This window comes from Hyperoodon ampullatus (assembly GCF_949752795.1).
Source record: "Hyperoodon ampullatus genome assembly, chromosome: 7".
Taxonomy (NCBI): Eukaryota; Metazoa; Chordata; class Mammalia; order Artiodactyla; family Ziphiidae; genus Hyperoodon; species Hyperoodon ampullatus.
Genome location: NC_136920.1, coordinates 59,787,059 through 59,809,890, shown reverse-complemented (window position 1 = coordinate 59,809,890; position 22,832 = coordinate 59,787,059). Strand labels below are relative to the sequence as shown.

The 22,832-nt window shown below is 53.9% G+C and overlaps 1 protein-coding gene across 1 annotated transcript; it reads left to right on the top strand.

The window, feature by feature from the left end:
* Window positions 1-234: 234 nt before the first annotated feature.
* On the top strand, window positions 235-14,239 carry ATG16L2 (autophagy related 16 like 2; the record flags this gene model as incomplete). The annotated part of the gene is made up of 18 exons (XM_079709279.1): window positions 235-352; window positions 2,240-2,339; window positions 2,886-2,988; window positions 6,683-6,756; window positions 7,051-7,302; window positions 7,423-7,488; window positions 7,837-7,950; window positions 9,342-9,401; window positions 10,004-10,112; window positions 10,506-10,611; window positions 11,357-11,427; window positions 11,691-11,762; window positions 11,875-11,995; window positions 12,318-12,423; window positions 13,095-13,244; window positions 13,453-13,500; window positions 13,613-13,714; window positions 14,062-14,239. The coding sequence occupies 18 exons, from the start codon at window positions 235-237 to the stop codon at window positions 14,147-14,149; spliced, it is 1,860 nt and encodes a 619-aa protein (XP_079565405.1). The 3' UTR covers window positions 14,150-14,239.
* Window positions 14,240-22,832: the final 8,593 nt, after the last annotated feature.

The window sequence follows — 22,832 nt, the reverse complement described above, 5'->3', positions numbered from 1 at the left end:
AGGAGACCCCACTCATGTGAGAGTTCTTGTGGGATCCGGGTGGTCTAGAGCCTGGGGCGGTTCCCCCCACATTTTCGTTCCGTTCTCCCCCCCAAGACCACTCTTAGTACAATCCGGGGATTCCCCGCCGCTGCCCGCCCCCTGACGTCGCGGAGTCCCCTTGGAGCCCCGCCCCTGCCCGGACGCGCCTCCTTGGGCGGGGGAAGCGCGCGGTGCAGGCGGGAGAGGGCGGCCATGGCGGGGCCCAGCGACCCCGGCGTCTTCGCCGCCCGCTGGAAACGCCACATCGTGCGACAGCTTCGACAGCGAGACCGAACGCAAAAGGCCCTCTTCCTGGAGCTGGTGCCGGCCTGTGAGTGCAGTGCGTCCTGGGGCCGTCGAGGGGATAGGGCTCAGGCGCGGGGAAGGATTTGTCTGGCCCCTCCGGCTGTGACCCAAGTGCCCCGACGCCTTTTCGCCTCCGAAGCCTGGGGCCTGCTGGACTCGCTGTCTCTTACGCGCTATCTCCGACTAGCCAGCGTTCCTGCCCTTTCCCGTCCAGGCTCTGTTCAGCCCCCTCCTGGACGGAGCTCCCTCCTAGTGCTCCTGCTATTCCTCGCCCCTCTGGGCCTGGCTCTGCCTTCCACCGGCTGGGCTTCCTATGCACGGGTTCATAAGCGAATGTTGGATTTTTAGGGTCTTTTAGACTTACCCTTCTTGGGCCGTCCCCGGGGTAGAGCCTGGTCAGTCCATTTGGTCCCCATAAGCACAGTGAAAGATCTCGGGGCTGTCCAGAGCAGCTACTTTTAAACTCTGAATCTCTAGGGAGGCAGTTCAGAGTCTGAGGCTCTGCCACTGATAGGTGATCCTGGCTCAGGTTTTTGGAGCATCTCTGTGCCCAACCAACCCCAGCCTGGGGGAGAAGCAGGGGGTTCCAGGCTGCGGAGGGAGGTGGCTGAGCCTGGGGAAGTCAGATTCTCAGAGTGTTTCTGTGGAGCTGGTCAGGAAGGGGTATGGCAGTTCAAGCCAGGATGAACAGGTGTGCACCTGTGTGTAGCACCTCTGGTCATCTGAGATTGTATGTCTGGGGTTAAAAGTCTAATCACAGTCCCTCCAGCTCCATCACTGGTCCTAATCTTGGCTGCTGCTTAACCATCTCCCCCTAGCCCCACAACTGAATTTGTTGCTCTTGTCCTGGGAGATTTCTTTGCAGCCTTCTGGGCTGCAGGTCCTCTCCGTTCAGGTATATGAGACCAGCCCCCAGCCTCTAGGCAGCCTCACTTCTCCACTGCTCTGATGGACAATGGAACAGTCCAATTTGAGGGAGTCACCCCCATCCCCTGGGAGCTGCAAATCTGTGGGACTGGAGTGATCCTGGAGGGCTGAACTCAGAGACACTGGAAGTCCAGTCTTCTCTGTGGTCTTGGGCAGGTCATACCCCTAAGCCTCCTATTTCTCACTCATAAACTGGACAAAATGGCATCTTCTTTAGATTTGCTGGGGGTGAGGGTGGGGCAGAACAATGCCCTGAGGGTTGGGGTGGAGTTTTGTGTGAGAACAAGGCCAGCAACCTAGGTGACCGACCCAGGTGACCTAGGGGACTGGTAGGGGACCGGAAGAGGGAAAGGAGCTGAGGAGTTAGGCCTGGGCTTACCATCTCTACCCTACCTGGGCCTGGTGAGAAAAGAGGAAGTGACCATGGGTGGGGGTGGAGAGGCTGTATTCCAGGGTCTGTAGTAGAAACTACCAAACTCAAGGACTTTCTGTTCTGGCCTGGGGGGAGCCTTACACCAACGCTGGGGAAGTCAGGGTTGTTTTTTAGCCCAGAAAGAGCCTCTGGAAGGGAAGTATCTTGCCAAAGGCCACAGGCTAGTGGAGCTCAGTTTGTTTCATCGCTATCTGGGGATAGGCCCCGCCCTGGGGATCAACCCCTGGCCCCTTCCTTCCCTTGAGAACCTCAGCAGGCAGTACCCAGCCATCTCCTTCCCCTGCAGTGGTCGTCCTTCTCTGTCCCTGGGAGAGCAAGCCTTCTCCTGGGAGGGCCTGGGGGCTATGCTCTTAGAGGGTGTGCAAGGGCTGGAGGTCCTGATGGAGCTGCACAGACACCCCTCAGGCAAGGGCAGAGCCCAGCCTGCCAGTAGCTCCCCCTTCTGCATCCCTCGGCTCCTGCAGCCCTCCCAGCCAGAGAGGTAACTTGTATGCCTAGAGTCTGCTGGAAAGTGTCTGTCTGTGCTCCAGGCTCACCTTTTTGCACCCGCAGATAATCGTCTCTTAGAGAAAGCGGAGCTGCTGGCCCAGTTCTCAGAGAAACTGCAGCCAGAGCCCACCGATGTCACTCGGGCTCTCCACCAGGGCGCCTGGTGAGTGTTTGTGTTTGTGGTCACAATGGGCTTCCTGTGCCTGGGCCCTGCCCCCACCGCCTATGTGGGGTTCATTCTCTCCCCAGCACCTCATTGGCCCTTGGCTGCTGCCCAGGGGAGGGGGAGGCTGGCTCTCGAGCCTTCCCCCGGGGCAGCTGCTCAGAATGTCCGTCTCTCTGCATTTGTCCTCCCACGCCCACACACCTCTGTCTTTTTCTGTTTGCTCCTCACCTGATGCCTACAGAAAGGGCACGATGCCACCTATTCCAAAGAGGGAGCGAAGATGAGAACCAGGAATGGGTTGGGGCTCAGAGTTGGGAGGTACTTCTTGAGGGGGGTCCTGGCCTGGGAACTCAAGGCCTGGGGGAATCCAAGAGCAGAGGTTCACGGGCAGCTCTAGTTTCTGGAGACTTGCTCTTTCCTCTACTGACTTTCTGGCTCCCACCTTCCTCAGGAGAAAGTTCATGGCTCTGGTTTCAAACTGTTCGTGTGTATCCTCTGGGTGAATGGAGGGACAATGAACACCACTCTCTGATTGGTTGACAGGGAGGAGGAGTCAGGGCCTGACTCAGACAGAGTCCCATCACCAGCAGCTCTGAGGGTGAAGTGGCAAGAGGAGGAGGAGGGGCTCCGGTTGGTGTGTGGAGAGGTAGGCTGGGCAGGGGTCTGAGAGAGAATGGGGTGGGCCCAGGATCCAGGACTTTGGGGGTGGGACATGTCATCCAAGGGAGCCAGCAAGTGAGGGAGATTCCAAAGTCCAGCGCCTTGAGGCCAGACAAGGGGCAGAGTGCTCTCTAGCTTGGCCCTGGCAGCCCGGGATGAAGTGGGCTCCAACAGCAGCTGGAGGAAGTGCAGTGAGAGCTCAGGGAGGAGTGTGAGGGGTGCAGGAAACAGGCAGCCTCTGTTCCCCCTTCTGGATGGTCTAGCCTGCTCTGCTCACCACTTGCCCTGCACACCTCAGGGCCCAGTACCAGGTGACACTCAGTACACATTTGCACACCAGAAGTAAGGTGGTCCACCTCCATGGCAGGGTGTGCTAGCTCCACCTGACACTGCTTCCCCTGCCCCTGCCCCATGGTGCCTCTTGGCTTCTGTTTCACCACACTCTCCTGGTTTTCCTCTCACTTCTGTAGCTGTTGCTTCTGAACTTCCTTCTCTGGCTACTTTCCCTCCTTTTTATTCCCCTCCCTTCAGATGTGGGTGTTCTTTGGAGCTTGGGTGGGTTAATTGACTCCCAAGGACTTTCGTTTGCTAACTCCCAGACCCATCTCTAGCTCAGCCTTCTCTTATGAGCTCCAGACTCTCTTGCTCAGCTGCTTTTTGGACTTCACATCTAAAATCAGACTCACCATCGCCCCTGTGATTATATGGCCAACACCACGTTGAGAACGCTGGGCTAAGCGTTACTTCAGCTAATCCTCCACAACTTTATATTTCAGAGGAAACGAAGGCTTAGAGAGCTGGAGCCATTATTTGAACTCTCTCCCGCACAAATCCCCCTTCTGTGATCTCCATTCATTCTTTCAACAAATATTTATTGACAATCACTATATCCAAGGCATAGGCAGGCAATGTAGCAGTAAACAAGACCTGGCCCCATGGAGCTTCCAGTCCACTGGAGGAGGCTGATGGGCCAGTAAACACCTACCTAGTTACTGCATGCCAAGTCCCTTGCTCAACTAATGTGTATTTGGGGCTATGAACCTAGTGGTAGCCTCTCCCTCAGAGCCCCTGTTGTAGTTGCAACTCTACATTTGAGAGGTGATTCTCAAAATCTGAGCCCCCTTTTGGGCTGTGAGAACCCCGAGAACTGGGATGCCTTTGGTTTGCCTCCATTGTATCCCTGGGGCCTGTCTCCACAGTCCATGCTAATGAATATTTGTAGACTAGGTGATAAATGAGATAGATCATACCCCCCTCCATTGGTAGTCACCAGGCTGGAAACCCAGGGACACCTCTAACCCCTAGCAGCCCTCCATCCTGAGCTAGTCACCAGCTCATGGATCCTGCCTCCAAATCCATCAACTTCCATTTTTTGTGTCCTGTCTGCCTGGTCCAAGTTACTCATTCCTCGCTGGACCACTCCTCTTTTGGCACCCCCATCCATTCTCTATGCTGCACTCAGAGTGATACATATATATATATATATATATATATATATATATATTTTTTTTTTTTTTTTTTGCGGTACGCGGGCCTCTCACTGTTGTGGCCTCTCCCGTTGCGGAGCACAGGCTCCGGACGCGCAGGCTCAGCGGCCATGCCTCACGGGCCCAGCCACTCCACGGCCTGTGGGATCTTCCCGGACCGGGGCACGAACCTGTGTCCCCTGCATCGGCAGGCAGACTCTCAACCACTGCGCCACCAGGGAAGCCCAGAGTGATATATTTTAATAATAAAAATGATCTCCATTAAAAGAAAGACAAGTAATATACAAATACATGCTTGTTGTGAACATTTCAAGAGAACAGAAGCCCATAGAGTAAAAAAATAGAAGCCCCTTTCACCACCTCTCCCCATGATCAGTTTGGTACATATTTTCCAAAGCTCCTTAGCCTGGCTCCCAAGTTGAGTCCTCCGGCCTCAGTGTTGCATATCCTGCCACCCTCTTGTCCCTGAGCTCATGGTTCCCTTTGTCTGGGATACTTCCACGCACCCCTCGCCCTCAGCATTCCCTCCTCATCATGTCCTCAGACACAAACCAGTCAGTTCCCATTGGATATGCCAAGGGATGGGGAGGGGCTTTTTCTTTAATTCTTAGTACTGTTTCACATATCACAACAAGCATGTATTATTGTTGTTTTAACTTTTTACTGAAATAATTATAGATCCACAGGAAGTTGCAAAGACAGTACAGAGAGGTCCTGTGCGCCCTTTACCCAATATCCCCCATTGGTTACATCTTATGTAACTATAGTACACACAACCAGGAAATTAATATTGGTATGAAGTGTATATAGTTCTTTGTCATTTTGTCACCTGTGTAGATTTGCATGCCCATCAGGATACAGCACTATTTAATCACCACAAAGATCTCCCTCTTGCTACCCTGTTTTAGTCACAACTCGCCCCTCTCCTCCAATCATCCCTAACTCCTAACCACTAATCTGTTTTCCATCTCTATTATTTGAATTTTGAAAAGCATCAAAAAAATACTGAATGCCAAAACATCAGTGAAAGTATATGACAGGTGAGGAGGTGGAAGTGATGATCAGATTGTTTAATGGTGGAAGGAATTATAAATGTTATAAACTGGGCCAGCTATGGACCCTGAATGTGCAGGGTCCCTAACCCCGGCCCACTCACACCAGGAGTCAGTGCAGGTGGACACCAACCTTGCTCCTCAGCCCATCTCTCACCAGGCCCATGTGAGAAAGAACACAGGGACAGGTCAGCAGCAAGAGCCCCCAGCCTTGGTTATTTCATATTCCTCTTGCCACAGTGGTGGGAACTGCTTTGCTTAGCATCTGTCTCTCCCACTGACCCCTCAGCTCTGTGGTTTCCCCAGCTCTTGGCTCTCGGATGAAGGACTGTTCAGTGGGGCGGGGGACAGACGAGATGACGCTCACCCCCACTTTGGGGCTGGGGGCAGCTCTGGTATTCAGTCTGGGCCTGGTGCTCCCACAGTCCATTCCTGTTAGCCTGTGTGCCTCTGCTCAGAGCTCCTTCTTGCTCTCTGTGATCTACACTTGGGTAGGCCAGGGCTTGGAGAGGTGGGGAAAAAATACACATCCCTTGAACCCTTCCTATACACCAGCGCTTTACTTGGAGCATGTTAGGTGGCCTGGGTTCAGATCTCAGTTCTGCCACTTAGCTGTGTGACTTTGGGCGAGACACTGAACCTCTCTGTGTCAATGTCCTCATGTGTAAAATGGGAGAGAATGGCAGTTCCTACCAGATTAAAAGAGTTAATACTGTAGAGTGCTCGGAATAAGACCTAGCACACTTAAGTGCTATAGAACCAATCATCATTATTTGAGATACTGTTCCTTATAGTAATTCTGTGTTACCCTATGAGGTAAGCACAACCATTCCCACTGGACAGGTGAAGAAACAGCTGGTTTAGAGCGGTTAAATGACTACCCCGGGTCACAGAGAATATAAGTGGCGCTGCCAGAATTGAAACTCGGGTGTTAGGCTTCAGAGCCTAAGGCCCTTCCGTTGATCCCTGAAACAGCAGTGCATTCCTGTGTCTGGTGCCTGTCTGCGCCTCAACTTTCTCTTGAGCTAGGGGGCGGGTGAGAGAGGCAGACCCCGTCCTACCAGCCTCTCGGCCAGGGAGGGGCTGGAGACCCTGCCCAGAGGCACCCATGCCTACCTGTCCGGCCCCTCCGCCGCTGCAGATGGCCTACCAGGTGGTGGAGAAGAGCTCGGCCCTGGGCACCCTGGAGTCACAGCTGGAGGAGCGGCAAAGCAGGTGAGGCGCGGGCGGTGCGAGAGGGGTCCCCTCCGCGCACCTTGGGGAGGCTCGGGGCCATTACTGCCAGGGGGAGGGGACAGGGTCACCCCGCGGGTCACCAGAAGGGCCCGACAGCTTTCCCCACGTCCTCAAACGCCCCCCAGGCCTGTGGCTGGTCGCAGAGGCCAGGAACTGCAGGACTCCGAAGGCTTGGTCGGAGACGTGGCTTAGCCGGCCGGCCAGGGGCAAGTTTGTCCCAGCTCCGAGACCAGTTCCCCCAGGGCGGTGACGGAGGTTCTCCGCGTTCTCCAGGCTGGCAGCTCTGGAGGCCCGCGTGGCGCAGCTGCAGGAGGCGCGGGAGAAGGAGGCGGGACAGGTGGATGCGCGCCGCGCGCTGAACGCGGCACAGCGAGCGGCCTATGAGGCGCTGCGCGTGCACGTCGGGCACCAGGAGGCGGCTCTGCGCAGGCTCGAGGAGGAGGCACGCGACCTGCTGGATCGGCTGGTGCGGCGCAAGGCGCGCGCCGCAGCCGAGCGCAACCTGCGCAACGAGCGCCGCGAGAGGTGAGAGCGCTGGGCCCGCCCTTGGGGACGTGAGCAGTGGCGTGTCTTGTGGGGGAGGGGCCCGGCCCCGCCTTCCGGGCACCGGAGCGACCCGACTCTCAGGAGGCTTTTCTGTCCCAGGGCCAAGCAGGCGCGGGTGTCCCAGGAGCTGAAGAAGGCAGCCAAGCGGACAGTGAGCATAAGCGAGTAAGAATGAGGATGCGCCGAGACCTGCCTGCCGAGGCTCCGCCGCGGGCTCTGCCCCGCGACCTCTGCAGTGCCCTGTCCCGGGGCCGCTACGGTTCTACCCCGCCCCCACCGGCCTGCGGCCACCGGGGCACCTGACCGCACGTGTGCACAGCCGCGGTGCCGAGGCCCCCAGGCAGAACGAGCCCAGGACACGTGCAGACACGTGTGGTCGTAGGAGCCAGCACCTGCGCCCGCCACACGTGCGTCCACAGGGACACCCTCATCTCTGGGTCTGCACATCCTCACCGTGGTGCGGAGGGTCTGGCCTGGTCCCTTAGCCATTCTGAGCTTAATTCTCTTCCCCAGGAGCCCAGACACATTAGGCGATGGGATCAGAGAGGAAGCAGACACTCTGGCTCTGGCAGCTGAGCCAGCGTTCCTGGAGAGTGAGGCTGGTGAGAAATGGAAGAGGCCCTTCAGGTGAGCACTGTCCCACAGCTCTGAGCTGGGTCCCATCCCAAAGTCTTCCTCTAGGACCTTGGGCCAGCTCTTGGGTTGAGAGGGGGCTTAAGAAGAGACTGGGGTACAGCTTGAACCCCAGGACAGATCTGACCTCCAGTGCCTGGAGCCACTTGGGGTCAGTGCCACCTCCGGGACCCCAACCTCTGTCCTCACCCCCTTTTTCCTCCTTCCCAGGACCAGAGCTCTGGGGGTGGGATGTCAGGCTGGTGAAAGGGTGTGACCAGGAGGGAACCTGTTGGCAAGGTCCAGGGTTCAGCTGTCACAGGCATGTGTGCATACACAGGGACATCAGAGCATATGTGTGTACAAGCTTAAGTAAGCGTACCTGAATGCCTGTGAAGCATGTGTAGATGTGAGCTCATATGGGTGGGACCTGATTGGGGCTTCAGTCCTTGGATGCCCCTCACCCCCAGTTTCCCCCATCTGTCTTGATTTGCCTGGCATTGAGACTGCTCTCCCCCCATTCCCCAGCCTGTAAGCTCTCCTCCAGCCCTTTCTTTTTTATTTATTTATTATTAAAAAATTTTTTTTAAATATTTATTTATTTTTGGCCGCATTGGGTCTTCGTTGCTGCGCGCGGGTTTTCTCTAGTTGCGGCGAGTGGGGGCTACTCTTTGTTGTGGTGCGCGGGCTTCTCATTGCGGCGGCTTCTCGTTGCGGAGCACGGGCTCCAGGCGCGCGGGCTTCAGTAGTTGTGGTACATGGGCTCTGTAGTTGTGGCTCGTGAGCTCTAGAGCGCAGGCTCAGTAGTTGTGGTGCAGAGGCTTAGTTGCTCCACAGCATGTGGGGTCTTCCCAGACCAGGGCTTGAACCCGTGTCCCCTGCATTGGCAGGCGGATTCTTAACCACTGCGCCACCAGGGAAGCCCCTCCAGCCCTCTCTTGCAGGTCGCTGGTGTCCAGGCCTCAGGGTAGTGAAAGAACCCTGGGGAGGGGCATGAGATGCAGCCCCCAAAGCCTTAGCCCTGGCAGGCCAGGTCACCTCAGGACACATGCTCTCCTGGGTATTTTTGGGATCTAGGTTTCTCAGCCCCCTGCTCCCAGCCTTGTGCTTTCTCAGCCTGGGGGCACCTTCACCCCCATCCATAGGCCCCAGCTCAGCCTCCCATGAAATTTTGTTGGGGGGCACTTGGGTGGTGAGGCAGGTCTTAACCATCATGGTGAAACTGGGAGACTTCATTCCAAATCTGTCCCTTCCTCCACCTTCCTGGGACTCCTCTGGGTCATCGTGCTCTCCTGGCCTTGGAGGAGCAAAGTTCTTGTCCTGGCTCAAGAGTGTAGGGATGAATGACTACTGTCTGCACACCCACCGGCCAGTCCCTTAGCACATCTCTCTCGATTCTGCCCCAGGTCTGCCTCCGCCACGTCCCTGACGTCCCGCTGTGTGGATGTGGTGAAGGGGCTTCTGGAGTAAGTGTGTGTGTGCACCGACGTGTGTGAAGGTGTTGGGCCCCTTGGATGCATGTGTCAGGCTCCTGGAGCCCAGGCTTGGGCTGTGTATGTGTCTCAGTGTGTCCTTCCGTACGTTGCCCAGCACTCTGTGTGTGAGTCTCTGCTGAGTCCTAGAGGCAGGAGCTGGGTGCATGGCCTCATTCCCAGCCCCTGCCTGGCTATCTTCCAGGCTCTGTCCCTCATCCTGGGTCGTCACGGGACCAAGAGCTCCAGCCTGAGGCCAGAAAGGAGCTACTACTCATTTGGGAAATGGAGGCTCAGAAATGTCAGGGATTTGTTCAGGGTCGCAGTGCCAAGCAGTGGCCAGGCCAGGACTGAAACCCTGCTCCGAGGTTTCTCTGCATCCACCAACCCTGCCCTGCCTCTGTGTCTGTCTTGGTGCCCCTACTGTCACCACACTGACCCCTGGGGTCAGAGGCTGGTGGGGACCGCGCCTGCTGCACCTCCTGGCCACGTTCTGCTGCCTTCCGTGTCTGCTTCCTGTTGTTGCTGCTTCAGGAGAGCTTGAGGCTCCCATGTCAGAAGGCCTTGCTGAATGCCCTCCTGACCCCCTCCTGCAGTTTCAAGAAGAGGAGAGGTCACTCAATTGGGGGAGCCCCTGAGCAGCGATACCAGAGCATCCCTGTGTGTGTGGCCGCCCGACTTCCCACCCGAGCTCAGGATGTGCTGGTAAGGAGGAGCTGGGCCAAGTGCATGGGGTACGATATGGGAGTGCAGGTCCCAGGAGTGGTCCAAGGAGGCTGGGGAAGCAAGGATGGGCCCCTCACTGGGAGCAGGAGTTTTCCTCCCACAGCTTGTGGTGGGAGCCCTTCGGCGTTTTATAATGAGAGGGAGAGACAGGAGGCCGGGAGACCAGGAGGCCAGGTAGTGGAGTATTGGGAACATGGCGGGAGGCTGCTGCAGGGGTCCAGTCAGAGGTGATAAGCCCTGGTGGGGCTAAGTTTGAAACTCAGTGTTTGAACAGAGACCTGATGTGTGCGAGGATGCGTGACAGCTGTGAGCGTGAGCAGAGAGGCGTGTGTGGCGAGGACCAGGGGCACCGACCTCCCCTTTTCCCCACAGGATGCCCACCTCTCCGAGGTCAATGCTGTTCGTTTTGGCCCCAACAGCAGCCTCCTGGCCACCGGAGGGGCTGACCGCCTCATCCTCCTCTGGAATGTCGTGGGAGGTGAGGGTCCCTGCCCACAGGCCAGCCTAATCCTTTCTCTCCAGACCTCACCTTCAGCTTGCTCCTTGGTGGGAAGGGTCTTGAGTCTCTTTGTGTGTCCTCACCTGGGACATTCTTGTGGGCAGCGGCCAGAGTTCTGGGTTCACTGCTCCTAAGAAGGGCAGAGCCTCCCACTTCCTGAAGCCGAGGCCTGCAGGGTGGGGAGGGCTAAACTCAGATGGTCCCTGTTGGGGTGGTGGAGGTACCATGTCATGAGGTTCTACAGGGACAGGCCCTTGAGGAGCAGGTCCCTTGGGTCCACCAGGCCACCTCCTCTTCTAGTGTCACTGAGCTCTCAGAACTCAGTTGTGAGACAAATGTTAGCTATCTACTCTGTGTTCTGCAGTGGGGTGGGGGGGTGTGCTGGGGAGTGAGAGCTGGCTCCCAGAGGCTTCCTGGAGGAGGTGAGTCTCCAGCTGGCCTGGCTCTGGCTTGCCGTGTGACCTAGGGACAGTCCCTTCTCTCTGGTCTTTTCCAGACATCCGCGAGATGACCTGCAGCCCCCCGGGGCCCTCTGCTGGCAGCTCAGGAAGGTGCAGCCTCCAGCTAGACACCCCCCACAACCCTGGCCGCTCCCCCAAGAACAGGCCCAGCACTTCTGTCCTCTAATTTAGGAGAGATTCATCTTCCCACTCACAGTCCAGGCTTCTCTGTTTCGTTAGATTAGTGACTTCATTTCACTTGTCCCTTCTCCTGGTCCCCCCAGGGCGCCTGGAGGCCAACCAGACTCTTGAAGGAGCTGGCGGCAGCATCACCAGTGTGGACTTTGACCCCTCGGTGAGAGGACCTGGGGGAAATAGGATGTTCCTCCCCCAGTCTCCACACTGGGCAGGTGGGGGCTTTGGGGCCTGAGGGAACATCACAGTTATCTTAGAGCTCCTACACAATCCTCTTCCCTGTGTCTCGATTCTCCTCTGCCTACCTTGGTGACCTGGGCTGGGGGAAGCTCTGAGGCAGCCCTGGCCCCAGCTCTCCGGCCTGCAGTTGCCTCTGGCCAGGCCCAGGTTCAGGACCTATCCTTTCTTCTCCCATCTCCCCAGGGCTCCCAGGTACTGGCAGCTACTTACAATAAGGCCGCCCAGCTTTGGAAGGTTGGGGAGGCACAGTCCAAGGTGAGGCCTGATTGGGGAGGCAGCCTGGGGGTCAGGGGTCACGCCTTGGGCCTGGAGGAGTTTGTTATGGGGTCTTGGCCGTACCCTTGATACATATCTGGGATGGTGGCAGGAGACACTATCTGGACACACAGACAAGGTGACGGCTGCCAAATTCAAGCTAACGATGCATCAGGCGGTGACCGGGAGCCGGGACCGGACAGTGAAGGAGTGGGACCTCGGCCGAGCCTACTGTGAGGCCCAACCCTCCCCTTTCCCAACCGCCAGGACCCTGCCAGGCTATGGGGGACCTCAGCCTGCTCTCTGGGAGTGGCTCCAAGATTTACAGGCATTTGGGATGGAACCTCCCAAGGCCCCTCTTCTATCCCCCATGGATGATGCTTTCCCTGGTTTCTCGGTGACCTCAGGCTTTGGGCTGGGAAACGGGACCTGGGTTCTAGCTTTGGGAGGACACCTTACCTCTGGGGCTTCTGGGCCTCAGCTTCTCCGTACATGCAGTGGGTTGGCTTCTGATAACCCTTCTCTGAAGCTGGGGCTCTACTCCTTGGTCCCTAGGTTCCAGGACCATCAATGTCCTTTCCTACTGTAACGATGTGGTGTGTGGGGACCATGTCATCATTAGTGGTCACAATGATCAGAAGATCCGGTTCTGGGACAGCAGGTGATAGGCGCAGGCTGTGGGTGGTGGAGGTGGGGGCAGGGCTCCTGTATTCTCTTCTTTTTTCTAGCCATAGAGCTGCTGAGGGTACCTTGGGGAAGCGAGGCTCTGGTGGCCTCTGTGCTGGGCTTGGCCCCTTGAAGGCTCAGCTGCCCTTGGAGACCTGTGCCTCCTTCTTATTGGCCCTCGGTCCAACCAAGGGACCCTGCCTGGGTCTTGCCAACCAAGATGGAGAATCTCTTTTTTCCCATGTAATCACCACTTTTTAGTCAAAAGGAACAAAAGTTATATTGTTTTTTGAGCCTAAGAGCCCAGCATTAGCCTTGAATGGTTTATAAAAGCCAGTGCTGGAACCAGTGCCAGAGCCAGTGCCAGGCCTGCCTCAGGCTTCTTCTTACTCATCTGCAGAGACTGCCTTTTGAAACCCTTTGCTTTCTCTTCCACATATTTAAAGACAGACTTTCATTGCTTCCCCGCCCCCGCCCCCAGCACTTATTTTAGTGACCCAAGGGTTTAGTAAGTTCCCGTTGGAAGGGGCTGGCTGCAGGGGGAGATGAGTTGTCAGCCTTGGCCTTAGTGGCCTTAGACCAGGGGCACCTCTGGACTTTGTTAGTCTGTCAGGAACAGCCTTGTCAGGGTGACTGCTCCTCATCCTCGTCTTTGTCCCTGCTCAGGGGACCCCGCTGCACCCAGGTCATCCCTGTGCAGGGCCGGGTCACCTCCCTGAGCCTCAGCCACGACCAGCTGCATCTGCTCAGCTGTTCCCGAGACGACACGCTCAAGGTCATCGACCTGCGTGTCAGCAATATCCGCCAGGTGTTCAGGTACCTGCCTTGTGACCACTAATCCTGTGGCTTTGGCTGTGGCAGTTGGGCCTTGTCCCCTGTAAAAGGCCTGTCAGCAGGGGGCCCTCCCTGGAGGCCCCTCTGGACCAGGGCCTGGTTAGGTGGCCAAGCCCTTGACGGAGAGAGGAAGCTCCTTAAGTTCCTGGCTGAGCCACCTCCATTCTGACCTGACCCTGTCTGTTTTCAGGGCTGATGGCTTCAGGTGCAGTTCTGACTGGACCAAAGCTGTGTTCAGGTGTGTCCATGAGAGCACAGCACCCATGCGTGAGTATGTCCAATCTGTGTCTGTGTGTGTCTGTGTCCTTACCTCTAATCTCCTCTCTCTTGCTGTGCTGTGGCCCCTGCAGCCCAGACAGAAGCTACGCACTGGCAGGTTCCTGGGATGGAGCCCTTTACATCTGGGATGTAGACACTGGGAAACTGGAGAGCAGCCTTCGGGGACCCCATTGGTGAGCACGGCCACTGCCCACCCACCTGCCCACCCCAGCCCCAGTACCCCACCCCCCGCCCTGCCCCAGTCCTGCTAAGCTGATTCCAGGCCCTGACATGCTGGGCATCCTGGAACCCCCAGCCCTTGTCCCGTACCTTCCATTCCCTGCCCCCCCCACCTGAGCCCTTCACAGTTCACAAGGTGTCTTCCCATGTGCACTTGGGTCTGCTCTCACCACAGCCCTCTGAGCCGATTTTACAGGTGAACAGATGGGCTCAGAGAGGGCTTCAAAATGCCCAGGTCCAGTAATGAGGGGCAGAGCCCGGCTGCGGACGCACCCTGAAGCCTGCCTCTCCCCCTCCTCAGCGCTGCCGTCAATGCCGTGGCCTGGTGCTACTCTGGGAGCCATGTGGTGAGCGTGGACCAGGCCAGGAAGGTTGTGCTCTGGCACTAGTGCCACGACTCCCCTGCCTGAGCTGGAGCTCAGTCCAAAGCCTGAAGCTGGAGGACAGCTTCCCATGCCCCAGAGGCTCCAGGGCCAGTAGGGGTGCAGGGATGGGGGTGGCATTTAGTGGGTAAGAAGGCCTGGCAGGACCTGGCCTATTTGTTTAAAAACAAAGTGTGGGTTGGGGGGGATTACTGTATTGTTTTGTTTTTTATCTCCATTTCCTCACTTTCTCTGGCAAAAGTGGAAAAAAATTACATTTAAACTGGTGTCTTCTTGCCTCTTTGCAGCATTCGGGGAATAGGGAAGCCTTTGGGTGGAGGCTCAAGGAGACCCAGGCTTGGCTCCCTTTCCTCCTCCCGCGCAGAGCTGGGCAGAGCTGGCCCGCCTTCTGTGCTGACAGCATGAAGAACGGCCCAGAGGCAGCAAAGGGCAGTGGCTTTTGGAGCAGTGGAAATTTCACCCTCGGTCTAAGCTGGTCCTGGTCCTTGGGCCCTTCTGTTTCAGGCACCCAGGGTAGACCGAGGCTGAGGAGGGGCCATGTGAATTCTGAGGAGGGAGCAGGGGAGACAGCCGAGAGGGGCCCTGTGGAAAGGATCCTGAAAAACCAGAGTGATGTCAGGTACTTGGTACAACAGGCCTGCCTTTAGACTGGGGCCACGTTCTTGCCCCAGAGACAGAGCGCTGGTGTGTCGGGGAGGACGTCCGTGGGCTGGGCCTGGGCCTCGCTTACATCAGCATCAGATTTAATCCACACAACAAGCATCTGGAGTACATGGCAGACCCAGTAGGGTGGAACCTGGGCACTCCATTTCCTTCCCCAATCTGGGGCGTGGAGGAGGGTCAGTGGGATGGCCATTGCCAGTCACCAGGCATTGAAGGGGACTTCCGTCCCTGAGTCATAGGGGATGACCTCTGGGGGTCCGCTCAGTTGAGATTCAAGGCTTTACTCTAGAACTCTCAGCCTCCTTTATTACCTTACAGTGTCTCTCCTGAGTCCCAGGGTTTTGCAAACTATTTCCAGGACGGGCAGGAGAGAGCTAAGAGCCAGGACTCTGCAGCTAGACTGTCTGGGTTTGAATCTCTGCTCTGCTATTTAGTAGCAGAATGATTTTGAGCAAGTTACTTAATGTCTTTGTGCCATAGTTTCCTCCTGTGTAAAATGGGAAAACAGTAGTATCTACCTCAAAGACTGTTGTTAAGGACTCGATGCATTAGTATTTGTAAAGTTCCTGGCACATGACAAAGGCTGTGTAAGTGTTGGCTAAATACTCAAATCTACACTCTGCCGACCCCAGCTCACTCACTGCCCTTGGCCCAGCTGTCCCCTGAGCTCTGGGTGACATACCCAGCTGCCTCCTAGGCATCATCTATCCCTGTCATAAGCGTCTCTTCCCCTCACACCCCACTTCTTGGGCACCAAGGTGTGGGGCTGTTGCGTCTAACTCTCCTTTCCATTCCTGCTGCCACTGCAGGCCACCTTGTCCTCGACCTGCTGTCTCCACCTAGTCCCCTCCTTGCCACGGCCAGAGTGACTTTCTAAGGTGTTGTGGTCATACGTCCAACCCTTTGAAGTTCTGCACTGCCTGCAAAGAAACTCCTTACCCTCAGGATGTGGCCCTGCTGGCCTCAGCTGCATCTTCACTTTGTTGCTACTCTGAATGTGTCTTGGGTGTGATTTTCTCTCTGCCCAGAATGTTCTTCCCTCCCAGCTCCTAATTCAAATTTGTCCTTCAGGATCCCCTCACTGAGAGCCTCTCCTCACCTGCCAGGCTGGCTAGGAGCCTCCTCCATCTCTATGCGCCCCACCCCCCCTCACCTTTTGTGTCTGCCTCCCTCCCTCTCAGTCAGGAAGCTCTTGGGAGAGGCCAGGATGGGAGCAAAGTATTCCCTGGGATCAGGCCTCAGAGCCACAGAGAAAGCCTCAGGAAATGTTCATAAGTGACTAAATTCTCTTATTTGAGGACTCAGCAAGTCTAACAGTCAAAGACTCTAGGGGCTTCCCTGGTGGCGCAGTGGTTGAGAGTCCACCTGCCGATGCAGGGGATGCGGGTTCGTGCCCCGGCCCGGGAAGATCCCACATGCCGCGGAGCGGCTGGGCCCGTGAGCCATGGCCGCTGGGCCTGCGCGTCCGGAGCCTGTGCTCCGCAATGGGAGAGGCCACAACAGTGAGAGGCCCATGTACCGCAAAAAAAAAAAAAAAAGACTCTAGGAGTCCAGGATCTTTTGAATCTAAGACTGCTGAAGGTCTGGCCCTCATGCCCTGGCTCCCAGTGGCCACCAGGAGTCACCAGCTGCCTAGGTCTGCCGAGGCCATTCTCCCGCCTCCTGGGATTCACGGCCAGAAAGACCAAAGCTTCCAGTAGCCACTGTCACTGAGCTGCGTCAGGCCCTGTGCTCTGTGCTTTCTATCCAGTATCTTGTTCCTCCCAACCACCTTGTGATGTAGGTCTCTCACAGATGAGAAAATTGAGGCTCAGAGAGGGTAAGTGATATAAGATCATCACAGTTGGCACAGTAGGATTGTGACTCTTGTCATACTGTTTTTTTTTTTTTTTAAACAAAATGTCAGAGAATCTGGGCTCCCAATTAGGCAGAGCTGCAGGGCATTACCCGCCGTGCTCCAGCAGTGTGGCCACTGCCTCCATCGGGTAGGTGATTCTAGCTTTCTGTCTAAATCCCTCCCTGCTTCTCTTTTTCCATTCTGGCCCTGGGTGCCTAGGCCTGAGCCTGGGGGGGTTAGTGTCCTTTGAACTGAGGGACATGCAGGGCCGCAGGAGGGAGGTGAACTTGAATCCTGGGAGGCTGTTAAACCAGCTACATCATCTGGGGCAAGTGCCTCACAGGATTGCAGTGAAGACTGCTTAGAGAATGCAGAAAAGGAGCTCAGGAAATTATATGACTCAACTCCTGGGACAGTGACCCCTTTACTCCCCTTAAGCCTCCTTTCTTCATGGGGCAGATCTGCTAGCACATGCCTGCCTCACTTCAGGGAGCACATGCACACCTTAACTTACTTGGAGGGAATGCTTCCTGGAGGAGGAAGTCTGGAAGGCCAGAGACAGGCTGGGCATTCCAGGGAATGAGGCAAGTGTGGGGAAAAGGGTTGGCAAAGGCCAAGCAGGGGAAGAGCTCAGAGGGGTGCCAGGTGGGAAGGCTGTACCTCTAGTCTTTGCAGTCCCGGGCAGCAGAGGGGGCAGGGATAGAACCCTGTGCTTAAAACCGCTCTGATATGGGGACATGTGTATGCATATGGCTGATTCGCTTTGTTGTGCAACAGAAACTAACATGGTATTGTGAAGCAATTATACTCCAACAAAGATGTATTAAAAAAAAACCGCTCTGAGCTTCCGGTTCTCTCCAGGTTTTCAATAGTTGCTACTCAGGTGTTCAGTACACAGGGGCTGCCTGCCTGAGTTTGTTCCCTAATGTCAAGTGTCGCCCTTGCTGTGCATATGGACTGAGGGCCAGAGAGGGACCAGGGTCACACAGCAGAGCAGGGATAAGAATCCAGGCCCCCGATTCCTTCTTTTCTAAAAACTGGACTTAGGTTCTGCAGAGAGGTGCTGGCCTGGTCTTCTGGAGGCCACGTTCTAGGTTCTACTCCCAGTTATCTTCCTGAGAGAACTTGGGCGAATCACAGCGGGGAGAGTTTCCCCGTCTGTGAGACTCTTCCTGCTCCATGGCCCTGTGCCTCACCAGTGGTGATCCGGGCTCCTCCCTGGGGCTGTTGTACAGGCATGGGTACCACCTCCTCTGCCTGCCTGAAGCTTGAGAGGGGCAAATGACAGAGGCTCTTGCCCTGGGCTCCTACTGCCCCTTGGTCATCTCCCTGTCCTGGGAGAGGCACCTTGGCTTGAAACCGCTGTTCCCATGTCACCCCCACCAGATGTGAGCCCGTTGGTGACAGGCATGGGAACTGAGTCACTTACGTCTCAATGCCCAGAACGTGGCCTGGGGCAGTAAGTTTGCTGACTGAACAAACAGAGGTGGTCCTGGCCCATCGTTCTCTGGAGGAACCCTGGTGGCACTAGGTGTGGATCCATCTGTGAGATGCGACATGACGTGTCTGGTACAGGTGGTTTTGTTCTTAATAGATGCATATCCACCAGTCAAAAGTATTTTCAGCTTCTCTGCACATTATCTTATTTGATCCCCCTGGGTCTTAACGAAGTTTGTGTTGTCTTCTCGTTCCCACTTTAGAGATAAGAGCAAAGCCCAGAAGGGTGAAGGGATGACCCTAAGGACACAGGTAATCGAGGCAGCCCAGGGACTTGAATACAGGCCTCTTGACCAGGCTCTTCCCCTGCCCCTCACAGGAGCAAGTGGGTGACAAAAAGCATGCTTAGGTGTTTAGCACACAGTGTGGAAGAGGTGTGAACCCTAAGAGGTGTGTTCATTTCTGTTGTTTCAGGATAACATTCCAGGAAAATATTCCCAGACCAGGGCTCTCTGACACAGACATGGCAGAAATGCTGCATTTGTTTTTTTGGCCAGTGGGACCAGGGGAAAATGGTCCAGAAACAAGATGCTCTTTGGCATTCACGGGGTTCTTGGCAGATCAAGCAGTAACAGCCAACACAGGGAGCATCTAGGAGGAAACTTATACTGGTTAAGTTGTAGGATTTCAGGACAAATTACAATTCTCTCCCTTCTAAAATTTCTGTAACGTGATTGTATTTTAGTCATGAAAAATAGCTTCATGACGAGCATTAAATGCAAAGATTCAGCCAGATTTTTTTATAAGGCCCCTCAGAGGGTTAGGAAATAACGGGCTTGACAACCGAAAGCTTTGGCCAGGCTCCTTGGGCAGTGAGTGAATAGTGCAGCCCGGGTGTGACCACAACCCAGAGGACAGTTTGCTCTGTCCCAGTGGAGTCCAGTGGCTTGAATTTTCAACTTTCGGCCATTCTGAGAAGTCTGTGTTCGTAGTCTGTTCTCAAATATTGTGACCTTTTTGTGTGATGTTCTCACTCTGCATCTAGAAACTGAACTTACCTAGAACATAAGAGTTGGATAAACCCTTGGAAATCATCTCATTCTACTTCTTTTAAAGCCGGGGTTGTGGCAGCCCAGTGGAAAGGGCGTCCATCAAGTGGTGGCAGGGCTAAGGCCAGAGGATATCCTCCCAGTTGCTTCTGTCTGCCTGTGGGTGTGGGCTGGGGTGGTGGGTCATAGAGGAAAGGGATCTAGCTGATGTGCTGCGAATCTGGTTCAGCTGCCTTACCTTTAGTTCCTGGGATGAAGGAGGCCCCAATATAGCTGTGATACAGGGGTGGGATGATTAGCTTAATTCCGTCCGCTGGTCACAGACCAGGCCTCTGGGGCCAACAGTAGTCTTGAATGCGAGCAGCTTTCATTAGCAGGGGAAGGCAAAGATGGAACTGATATTAAATGTGCACTGATAGTCCTTACCATATTTATGGTGAAGCGCTTTCACACCCACTCTTTCCATTGGGCCTCGTGACAGCCCTGTGTTACTAGGAGGCTGGAAGGAGCAGTTCTGTAGGGGAGGCTGCTGAAGGTGGGGGAGGTGATGGTGAGGAATGCTTGTGGTGCCCACCCTGTGCTGCACACTTTACATGTCCTTGGATCCACAGCATTATTCTCATGTTTCCGATGGGGACACTGAAGCTGGGTTCCACAGCTGTCAAGTGGGAGGCAGGATTTAACTCAGACCTTCCAACTCCAAAGTCCATGTTGTCTTCTATGCTGTTGGTGGGAGTGTCAATGGATACGGTCATTTTGGAGGCCAATTTGGCAATATCTAACAAAATTAAATACACACATACCCTTTTGACTCTCAAATTACGTATTTAGGAATTCACCCAATATTTTTACTGGAACAAATTTTTAAAGAATTATGTACAAAGGTGTTAATTTCAACTTTCGAATAGCAAATGGATGAATACAACCTCATCATCCATCACTGTAGGAATGTTTAAATTATGATATATCCGAACAGTGGAATATAATGCAGCCTTCAAAAAGAATGAGGTAACCCTAAATGTATTATATAATCTCACATATAAAAAGGCAGTGTGTGCATATGAGTTCTATGCACAGAAAACGTCTGGAAGAATACATATAGCACATACGCAGCTCTGGAAGAGGAGGGCTGTGGGGCCCCTCCCCAAACAGGCTGACCTCTGGTCCTCACTGGGCCGGCTGGCAGCCAGAGGGACTCGGCTTTTCACCTGGAATCCTCTAGCCACCCCCGAGGCCAGTAAAATCTCCTTCCCTTGACTCATTACTCAGGGTGGAGGTTTAGGAAAGGACAGAGTAGTCCAGAGTGCCCACTTCCTAGAAGCCAGCAGTCACATCCTCTGAGGGGACTCAGTGGCCCTCCTCTCGCCCTTCCAGCTGCAGAATCAGAGCTCCCTCCTCAGCTCCCTCAGCACACTCTCTGCCTCACCCTTCCAGCACCTCACACAGTACTGTCCTCACGTGTATACCTTTTTTCTCCACTGGGAAAGAATCTTGAGAGCCAAGACCACAACTTATTTCTGTCTCTAGCATTCAGGGTATTAGACCTGGCAGGTGGGTGGCATGCGGGACTGTTTGTCCCATGGATGGATTAATTTACTTACCCCTCTGTATCTGTTGTAGGGTTTAAAGGAGGGCCTAGAAGTGTCTTTATAAGAAGCACTGGGTATTTGGAAAAGCCTGCTTACCCAAATCTTTTTATAAGTAAAACTTAGAAAACTTAATTCCATTTTTTTTTATTATTCAACATTTTATACATAATAAATACAAAGTTTTTACAGCCACTGTAAAGAAAGCACATCTGCACAGAGGCGCTTCCTCTGAGCCCAGCCGTGTGCACTGTGACACTGGATTACATGTCCTGGAGGGAGGGGTTCTTTTTAAAAAGGAGGCGTATTTTTACAACTTTGTTTTTTTAAAATAAAATTAGCAGCTCTTCCAAAAAATATTTTAAAATATAACAAAAGATTTCAAATAACCCTCTGAGAATGAGGAAAACCCAGATTCAAGGACAATTTTGCTAGCTAAAGAGAGAATACAAGACTGGGTGGCAAGAACTGCCTGATTTCAGCACTTTGAAGATTTCTAAAGTGCTTTGAAGATTTTAAACTTATCAACAAACTTTAAAATCTTAAAAAAAAACCCACCCTTTAAATTTCTTTTTTAAACTTAAGAATAAGTTTGATAAACACAAAAAGACCTCAAATAGATCAACAGGTTAAGAAGCAAAAAACAAAAACAAAATCCTCAAATCATGGAGAAAATTCATCAATGGGTACTGTCACTGAAGTGATCAAATGACTAACTGAAAATTTCTAGCTCTGACCTTACTTTTGGTCAAAAATCCCATGGGGACATTTGGCGAGCATTTCAAGTTTTTAGATTCTTAGGAGGGATGGCGTTTTCAAAGCATAAGACAACTTTCGAATTAAATTCTGCAAATTTGATTTAAAAAAAAAGCAACTGGCAAATATCCCTTAGTCCCTAAGTAATGCACTCCCTATCTTCCATAGGAGGTGGAGGGCCGCCAGAGGCCTACTCTGGGATGCCTGCTGCTATGGGTTTGTTAGCCTGCAGAGAAGGCTACTCCTGGCTCTCCCTGTGACATGGAGAACCTGTCAATTTGCACCTGTGGAATCCTTTAGTCCTTCACAGGAAGCTAGTTTCCATGAGCCACAGGTTCTTCCTCCCAAGGAAATGTCAGGTCAGTTGGACCTGGGAAGCTGCATTTTATGTGGTGGGTGGCTGCCTGGGCCAGTGGGCTGGCTTGGGAATAAAATAATGCTAGAGGCCTCCCCAGTAGAGAAGCTCGACATGGCAAGTATGTGTCCCCAGTTTATCTAGACATTCAGATTCTAAGGATACTGGTCAGAATAGTATACGCTGCAAAAATTAAAATGAAAAATACCCAAATATAAAAAGAACATTAAATTGGCTCATTTCAGATCTGGAAGCTCCATTTCTGCTTTCGCCACAGCCTCCTTTCTATTAGTCTATGTGATGGGATGAGATTCGGCTACTAGTTCAGCCCCTCCATGTTAGCTCCACTAATACTAAATGAATGGCATAAATATTAATACAAAGGATACTGTTATTGTTTTAAGTCTGTTAGTTGTGGAAGAGATGTGCATTAATGCAGTTGGTGCCAAACTCAGGGCAGTCCATTTTTTTCCAATACGGTTTCAGTTTCTCAATTTGGGGACTAACTGCGGGGAGGAGCCAGCCTCTCCTGAAATCCCTCCTCCTGCTTCCTTATGTAGCCAACATGATCTGATTAAACTCAATCAGATGAGCAAAAGCCACCTGAAGAAAGAGAATCTTTGCCACATCCTTGTGGCCACAGTAATATACTGTACAAGTGCACATGATCAGTATCTCTGTGACTGTGCCCTGATTGAGGCCTGGTCTTGAGTCTCATACAAAAATGGGCCACTGTTAGGCAAGAGGGCTGTCCCCCTCTGTGCTTCTAGGGCCCTCTAGGATTTGTGCTGTGGTAGGAGAGATGACATAGAAAATGACAACAAAAAAAGGCACAAAATATTCAGAACATGGGAGGAGTCTACCAGGCCACCCAGTCACATATAATCCTCCTTGTTTTTGCTCTGTTCGAGTCATCATCATGCAAAGGTGCCTAAAAAACAAGACTGGCCAAACTCTAAGCCTGGCCTTGATTGTAGCAGTAACGGACGGACGGGCAAAGCCATCA